The sequence below is a fragment of the Conger conger genome, chromosome 16, assembly GCF_963514075.1.
Source record: "Conger conger chromosome 16, fConCon1.1, whole genome shotgun sequence".
NCBI classification, from domain to species: Eukaryota; Metazoa; Chordata; class Actinopteri; order Anguilliformes; family Congridae; genus Conger; species Conger conger.
The window spans coordinates 19,203,275-19,212,429 of record NC_083775.1 but is presented as its reverse complement, the minus strand read 5'-3'; the positions used below and the strand labels follow the sequence as shown (position 1 = coordinate 19,212,429).

The window sequence follows — 9,155 nt, the reverse complement described above, 5'->3', positions numbered from 1 at the left end:
GCTCTGCATGTGCATGCTACTATATAGAAGCGGTGCACCCATGGTTCTTAAAGGGAAAAGTGCACCCAGCGCCTCGCTAGGCAACTGGGGAGCCACTAGTGACTTCAGCTTTAAAGGAGCATGTAGCCTATAGGCGTACGGTACGCTACTTTAAAAAAAAAAAAGCATAAGCCTACTGCATTCTGCTAAATTATAAGCAATAAATTACTATATTATAGGCAATAAATTACTATATTATGCAAAAAGCAAAACGTCGTAATTAGCCAATTTATTAATGAGAATTAACTAACAGAATAATTGAATCAAGTATTCTACTATAGCCCACTTACTTGGTAATCGGTATATTGGAATATATGTAAATTGTAAACACTATTTGTGATAATAAAAATAAAAAAACCTGAACTGCGCCATTAAAAAATAATAATTGAAAGACCATTCGCTGCGTTGGACAATTAGTTAAGCGATTTGTGCATAGCATGCACAAATAATATATTCGTCAGTTAAATGTAAAAATAATATGTTCATCAACTTGGCAAAGGCACGCTTAAACTCAGGACACAGCTTTTTTTTTTAAAGGGGGTTGGGGAGGGAAAATTCTCCTTGTACTTTCAGCTCATGCCAAGACTAGGCGCAGCTGGCTACTGGGTCTCTGAGTACGTGACAGACAAAAATAGAGCCTTGCTTTTCTAGGGCCGAGCCGCAGACATTCAAAAGACGACTGGGTTGGAAAGCGCTGGGTACTCAACAGTTTCAAGTGCAACTTCCGTTAACCTAATACGAATTCCTGAAATGTGTCACGCGTTTGCAGTTGTGAGGTAGAAGGAGAAAATTAATTTATTTCTGTAATCTCATGGGCAAAAACGCAAATCGGTCCTGCAATCACGCACGTTCTGGCGTACGGAACAGGACAATGTCGGCAGTGGTTTTCGTGGTCAAGAACAACAGTTTGTGGTTGGGTAATACTGTATTTATTTTATATTAAGTATGCGAAGGACATTAGATTTGATTAATTTAGACATTTTAATTTCGCTTTCTCTGGAAATATAGCGAGCTCCATACATTTTTTCAGTTTTAGATGTTTAATCAAAAAATGTTTTGCCTTTGGAGTTCGTTATTGGTGTTTGTCAACACGAGGACCTGAGTTCTGCTGATGAAAATGAAGGAGCCCATTCTGAGGTAGTGAGCGTCGCTTGTCTGGCACACAGATCAAACTTTCAGACTCGGCATTGCAGATCAAATATGAATCAAGACTCTCATTCTCACCTCAAATGTTTTCAGGAACATATTTTAGTTGTTAGTTTGTTGAGGAGGAATGTGAGAAAGGTGATCAATCGTCCGCCATATTATGTTTTGCAAAAAACTGCAGGTACCAATTACGTAGGCGGGGGCATCCCTTGTTCTTGTTAATCCCATTGGCAGTCTATTTTACGGAACCCACCTACACCGTATATACCGTATTGTAATGAACATCATCATTTAGGACAGTTAAAAATGAGGTGTGTTTGTTGAATCAAATGTTCTTGCATGACACCCAATGATACCAAACATACACAAGTGCTCTCTTTCCTCTTAATGATGTTCCACAGTTTATTTTGGTAAGCCTATTGTTTTGCCTATGTCGCTGACTTATTTCTCCACCTCATGAAGGCTTCCTGAACTTTCATTTGCACAACTCTGGTCCTCATGTTGACAAACACCAATAACAGACTCGAAAGGCAATCAAAAGCCTAGAATCAAGACTAGATATTGAAAACGCTCTTATACCTGCACTAAGGAAGCGATTGAACGCACCTGACTAATCACAATCGTTAAAGCTATTCTGGTACTTCTGGTAATATTATGGTGCCTTTAAATGGAGGGACTATAAATATGGCTGTACATGGTGAAACCAAAATGTAAATAATGTATATACACTCAGTGAATAAATAGCAGCAGACTGATAAAGCATAACCATAGTATTATTCTGCCCTCTAGTGGACATCTAAAGAACTGCTTGAAAGGTCTTCATACAATAAGCAGTGATTGTCCCACAATCGCAGCTTCCCGTACACGGTCAGTCATACAGAATCAGTCACACACACACACAAATTACAATTTAATATAACCCTTCACCATCTGCTGTCCCAGGCTTTTTTTCTGGCTGCTGTTTCAGTGTTTTGGACCTCAAGGTTTAGGTTTAGGTTTATTTATTTAGCACAAATTTTAGTACAAATCTGTGCAAGGTGGGAGCGAAGCCCTTACAGGCTTGTACAGAGCTCCACACCTAGTCAACACTTATTACATTTAGTACATTTAGCAGGCGAAATAAAATGTAGCCAATCCAAATCCAACATAGGATGATACGAGAAAGAAAAGAAAATAGAATGTTTAAGGATTAAACATCAGTTGATACGAGAAAGAATAAACAGACAACATAGGATGATAATTAAACATAAGATGATATAAGAAAGAAGAAACAGACAACATAGAATGATGATTAAACATAAGATGATATAAGAAAGAAGAAACAGACAACATAGGATGATGATTGAATATAGGATGATACAAAAAAGAAGAAACGGACATCATAGGATGATGATTGAACATAGGATGATACGAGAAAAAAGAAACAGACAACATAGGATGATGACTAAACGTGGGATGATACAAGAAGAAGAGAAACAAATAACTGAGATAAATATTGAGTAGCAGTTTAGGTAGACATTAGATAATTTCTAACGTTTTTTAAACACAGTATGTGAGGACATAGATCTCAGTTGAGGGCTTAGTTCACTCCACAGCTTTGGGCCTCTAAAGGAAAGATTATACTGGTGTCTTGATGTTTGTGTGCGCGATAGGAATAGATTATTGTTGGTGTGTCTCGTTTGATGTGAATGGACATTGGAGGTGGAAATAAATAGATTCTGAAGGGTGTCTGGAAGTTCATGTTTTCTATACATGAATTTGTGGATGAATATGCATATCTGGTATGTGTTCACTTTTTCAATCGGCAATATGTTATATTTTTTAAAAAGGGGGGCGGATGGTGCATATCTATTTGAGTGGGAGATAAACCTTAAGTATTTCTTCTGTACTGTACGTAGTTTATTAAGATATGTAGGATAGGTCGCTGCCCAGATAATGTTACAGTAATTAATGAAAGGGAACAGGAAGCTATAATATAGAGTAAGATGAGCTGAAGAGTGAACTAAGGGACAAACTTTCCTCAATATGCCCAGCATCCTTGAAGATCTTTTGGTGACTAGGTCAATGTGATTAGACCACTTGAGATCACTATCAATAATGATGCCTAAGAATTTAGTATGCTGGACTAGATTGATTTCAGCATTATTTATGAGAATTTTGGCTAGTTCTTTTGGGTAGTGTTTATTTATGTTACAAAAGATCATGAAGTTGCACTTCTTCACATTGAGGGTTAGTTTGTTTCGTTGGAACCATTGCGCTACAATAGATAGTTCATCATTAACAATTCTGATCAGGGAAATCATCGTGGGAAGCTATGAGATTTGTGTCATCCGCGAACAGAACTGGAAGAAGATTTGTACATGACATGGCCATATCGTTTATATAGATTAAAAATAATAAAGGACCCAGGACTGAGCCCTGGGGGACACCAAATGTGATCTTAGTTTCTTTGAGGAAACACCATTTAGATGGACATATTGCTCTCTATTGACAAGGTAACTGGTTAACAGTTTAAGGGCAGTATCCTTCACTCCATATCTTTTGAGTTTGGCAAGCAGTATAGCATGGCATACCGTGTCAAAGGCTTTGCTTAGATCCAGGAAGACACCAAGGGCAAATTTTTTGTTATCAAGAGCTGATGAGATATAATTAACGAGCTGTATTATGGCATACTCGGTAGAGTATTTTTTACGAAATCCATATTGGTGTTTGTATAATATATTATTTACTGCAAGGTGATTGGATAGTCTAGAATAGATCAGTTTTCCTAAGATTTTAGAGATACAAGGAAGAATTGATATAGGACGGTAGTTACTAAATTCCTTAGAATCACCTGATTTGAATATGGGTATGACTTTTGCGATTTTTAGATTGTGGGGGAAGGTGCCAGACAGAAGAGATAAAGAAAGTATATGAGTAAGAGGTGTGATGATGTGATCAATTGTCTCCTTGATAAGGATACTCTTGATTCCATCATGACCATGAGCTGAGTTCTTTAGAGTCATGATGATGTCTCGGACTTCCTGTGAAGTTGGAGGATCGAGATTTTGGAGTGAAGAATACTGACCCCTGATCGAGTCACAAGGATCAACATTAGAGTTCTTAAAGTTAGAGGCAAGTTCAGGACCAACATTTACAAAGAAATCATTGAAACCATTAGCAATATCTGGTCTTTCCTGTTGTTCCCATTTTCATATTGTCTGTAGACATCTTCCAAACAATCTCCCTGTAAAAAAATATAAAAAAGTGCAACACAACTAAATAGCCATTCAATGGCAAAAGATTCCACCTGGTGAAATGCCAATCTGACTGTGCCTTCATGGTGATGCATGCTTTGAAACTTCATTAAGATGTAAATGAAAGACATTGTGGTCTTAAACCTGAATATAGTGATAGCATATTAAATTTTAATGGAAATTATAATGGTGCTGTTATTACTATTTTGATGATCATTGTAAAAGTAGTCAGAGTAGTAACCTGGGTGGGAGGCAGGGGGAAAACTTCCAGAAACTCCAAGACTACAATTGTACTGGTTTTCTGCTTCACTGTTCTCATGCTCCACTTCACTTGATTCCCCCTGCGACCCTGTTCAGGATAAGCGGGTTAAGATAATGGATGTTCTCATGCTTGCACAAATTTGGGGTACGCATGCTCTTTTCCCATTCATAACTGAAACCAATAACAGATAGGTGACATCCTTCCATGTAGCGTAGTGCTTAAGGTACATGACTGGGACACAGCCTGTCTGGTGAAGAGGGGCGAAGAGGGGAGGAGAGTAACCTAGTCCTGGAATCCTCTTACCGGCATAATCTCCGGCACCATCTGCCCAACACCTCCTCCTTTGATCCGCTATTCCCTATGTGCGTTTCAGTAAAGTGAACCACACTACCTTCCGAGGCAAAACAAACCAAGAAAGAAGATAAGAACACAGGCAACTGCAATTGGCTGCTGAGACGGAGCATTTTAAGCAATACATACCCTACGTCCAAATGTAAAGAGATTAACGAAACGTCCGTAAAAGCCCGGAGCGAGGTATTGGAGGTACTGAGATTCTTCCAGTTTATCGCAGAACATGCTACTCTGTCCAGCGGTGGAAAGAAACCAGGATGGCTTGCTGTCGGTACTGTCGGAACAGCTGGGTCAGCAGTCGCACCGCGAGCTGTTCGCGCTGGAGCTGGGCTCCGGCACGGGACAGCATGTGGTACACTTCGCTCAGGGCCTGCCTTTCGTCACTTGGCAACCATCGGACATAAATGAGGAGTTCAGGGACAGGTTGGCAAGCCTCGACTCGAGGCGTATTTGATCCATTTCCGTTTTTGTACTTTTCAGTGTTCGTAACTTTTTTTTTTTCGTAGCTCACATTTTACAGCACACTACTTTCTTCCTTTCATTTGGATTTCGAATTTCCATATTTATGCTATTTACCGGAGATTATCAATATCCTTCTGCGACGCATGAACACAAATGGTTGTTGACGATAAACTACGATTCTGTCTCTCAGCATTCGCTCCTACATCGTGGCGACGAAGGTGAAGACCGTACTGGAGCCACTGCACTTGGACGCAGGCGAGCCCTGGGAGAAATGGGCGGGGCTCCATAAGAGCTCGTGTGACATCATCCTGTCAATCAACATGCTTCAACACTGTTCTTTCGGCACTATTGAGGTAAAACAAGATTGTCTCAGAACCACTTTAGCCTAATCTTGCGCAAAGTGAGAGAACGGACTCACTGATCCAAATACCTCTGTTACAAAGCGCATACAAAATAACACGATTTAGGCTATGTACAGTAAGCATGTGTGTTTCTCTGAAAGAGTGCATCCTTGACTGCATCTCTACAGGGGGTGTTTAAAGGCTCAGGGCAGATTTTGAGGAAGGACGGCTTCTTGATGACATACGGGGTGAGTGTCACAGGGGGAGAGACAATATGAAGTAGCCCGATAGGGGGTTTGCAAGGAAAGTGTTTGTTCGGAAAGAGTGACAGAGCCAAAATCACATATACGACTTGGAAATACTAATGCGTAAATTAACCCGAATTGGGAGTGACTGATTGTACTGTAGGTGTTCACTGTAATTGTTCTTCTGTACCTCCTCCTGAAACTGACGTAATTTGACTCCACGATGAAAACTAGGCTTTTCAGTTTTCTCCTCGCTCAGGCCCGTTTGGTCCATCTCTCCCGTAGCCTTACGCAATAAACGGCATCATCGCCCCCAGCAGCAACGAGGAACTGGACCAGACCATACGGGAGAAGTGAGTAGGATATCACCAGCGCAAACCATCAATCCGGTCCCATCACCAGACTTGCATATATTCAGTACAATCCTGTCTGCACCCGATCAAGTCAAAGCCGGTCACCAAATAATTTGACCGATTGTCTGATACCATACTACACTCACATTTTGATTGGCTGAGACTGTACTCCTGTTAGAACAAAAGGTTCAGACTCTTTTCAATGGTTCAGAAGTGTAGGTCAGCAGTGAGCTACAAACAGAAGAAACAGAACTGTTATTACCTCACCAACCTGTTTCAGGTTAGCTTTAACAGAAGCAATAATTAATAATCTTGGAAAGCTCAATTATGAAAAAAATTCAAAAACAAGTTTGGGGCAGTTATCAGTTTAAATTCAAGAACTCAGCTTCCCCATTACATCTGCTCTGGATGGATGCTGGATGATCCCAGGAACAGGTTATGACCAGGTCTTAGATACTGTTTTTGTGAGCGCCGCAATGCAATGCAACGAAAAACATTCTCCAGGAGGGTGGGAACAGAACCCATATCTGTGAATGGCATCCCGCAGGAACCCAGAGTGGGGTCTTCCAGATGTGGACGTCCTGAGGCAGCTGGCATTCAGCAACGGGATGCGTCTGGAGAGGATGGTGAGCAGAACCCATCGGTTAGGGAACTGGAACGACTGCACCAATCGGTTATGGGATTAAATCCCAAAATACATAACCTGAATTGCTTTGGCTAAATGGATGGCAAGCATAGTGCATCTGTTAGGCCATTGAGCTCAGTACCAGTATGGGTTTGACACCTAAAAGCAAGCAACCACAATTCCTCTGGTCAAAACCCTGTGGTTTAGGACAAAACAAACTGAAGGTCTATGGTCCACACCTTTAATGTAAAATCGTCCTTATTTCACTCAGTTACAATATTTTGTATCTTGGCATTACAAGAATCTGGAAAAAAAACTAGCTATGGCAACAAAAAATATATAATAAAATCTAATCTGTTCATTGCCCTCATTGGAGTAAAATGGGGGAATTCATTAAAAAAAGAAAAATATATACAATATATATATATATATATATATATATATATATATTGCCGCCTCACAGCAAGGAGGTCCTGGGCTCGAATCCCCGTCGGTCGGGGCCTCTCTGATTGGAGGGTCTAAATTGCCCGTAGGTATGAGTGTGTGAGGGAATGGTGTGTGTGCCCTGTGATGGACTGGTGACCTGTCCAGGGTGTATTCCTGCCTTTCACCCAATGTATGCTGGGATAGGCTCCAGCCCCCCTGCGACCCTGTTCAGGATAAGTGGGTTAGGATAATGAATGAATGAATGTATATATACATTTGCAAATTTGAAGCACCAAAGATGCATCCGTTTTTCAGATGCGTAATTAGTCATACCTGAAGTGAAGAAACACATTTCCTTATCATCTGATGAATCACTGCAGGCTTGGTCCTGGTTGGCCACAGGGACTGATGTTATTTCTCTCCATTCTGCACTTGATCAAATGGAACAAATGATTGGTTAACTCTACACACTCGGTTTCCTGGGTCAAAACTGGTGTCAAGGCCAACACAAAAACCAGCGGACCCAAGTGGCCCTCCAGGACCAGGGTTGGGGGGCCTTGCTATAGGTGAACAGCTGTACAAGTGAACGTCTCTCAAATCCACCTCTCTACCTTCAGATGGAGATGCCGGAGAGCAATAAATGCCTCATCTTCCGGAAACTCTGAGGCTTCCCCAGCATTCCCAGAAACAGGAGCCTCTCCCGTGGTCCCCCTTCCAGCAGCTGCTCCAGAGTCGCCCCGGTGACCAGAGCGCCCCCTGCTGGAGTTTCTCTGCGTGTGATATGCGTGTTCCCGCAGCGAATAAACTGCTGAACGTCCAATCCAGGCTGCATCTATTTCAATACTGTAAACTGCTCTATACACATATTACAGAATAACACACACGTAATATTTGATTTAAAAAATTAAATCGTGGTGCTTGGACATCGAAGAATATGAAACCAAGGTGGTGCTCATTGATACAGGGTCTTTTAATTGAACATGAAAATAAATGAGAAAAATAAATCTGAGGAAGTCTTCTCAATCCAGTTACAAAGAGCGTTAGATAAAGCCCATCTTAAGACATTAAAATGGGTGCCCAGGCTGTCTTTCATAGAGGAGATTTTAGCCAAAAAACGGCACCTTGTTTCTTTTTCCCTGTTTAGTAGGTTAGTGATTGGAATCAGAGACCGGCTGATTGACCGTTTAAAGGGTTAACATGCATTCCATCCATCCATCCATATTACCATTACTATAACAATTATTTTCAAGGTTATAAAATTGTATTCTCTTCTATTCTAACTTAAATAATTTCCAATCTGAACAGAGCTGATTGGGCAACTGCGTAAGATCTTTCAGGCTGTGTCCATAGGCTCTGCGCCTATGGACCTGGAATGGAACTCAGTATAAGGGGTAACCGATGCAGCCCAGTGAAGACTTTTATTTTTCCACCTGGAGAGGTGGTTGAAAATGGCATGGACACGCATGGGGTTCAATCTAACCCAGAGCTCTATTGTGCCCCCATACTGCATGCCAACTGGAAAAATCATTTATGAGCACATCTAATTGGAATGCTTTAATGCCTATTAACTCAGGAAAACACATCGCTTATTTTATCCGTTCTCGTCTCCATGATCCTTGTGTGACCCAGAAATGGATCGAGGTCCACCGTTAAATGGTCCTTGGAGGAG

The 9,155-nt window shown here is 41.0% G+C and overlaps 1 protein-coding gene across 2 annotated transcripts; it reads left to right on the top strand.

The window, feature by feature from the left end:
- The first annotated feature begins 803 nt into the window (after positions 1 to 803).
- On the top strand, positions 804 to 8,531 carry zgc:103625 (methyltransferase-like 26 B). 2 transcript variants are annotated; one of them, XM_061224852.1, is made up of 7 exons: positions 804 to 956; positions 4,894 to 5,457; positions 5,687 to 5,849; positions 6,026 to 6,085; positions 6,368 to 6,435; positions 6,983 to 7,061; positions 8,104 to 8,531. In XM_061224852.1, the coding sequence occupies exons 2-7, from the start codon at positions 5,258 to 5,260 to the stop codon at positions 8,149 to 8,151; spliced, it is 618 nt and encodes a 205-aa protein (XP_061080836.1). In that variant the 5' UTR covers positions 804 to 956; positions 4,894 to 5,257; the 3' UTR covers positions 8,152 to 8,531. The 2 variants fall into 2 exon arrangements, with proteins under 2 accessions (XP_061080836.1, XP_061080837.1); XM_061224853.1 differs by lacking the exon at positions 804 to 956 and having other exon boundaries at positions 4,890 to 5,457.
- Positions 8,532 to 9,155: the final 624 nt, after the last annotated feature.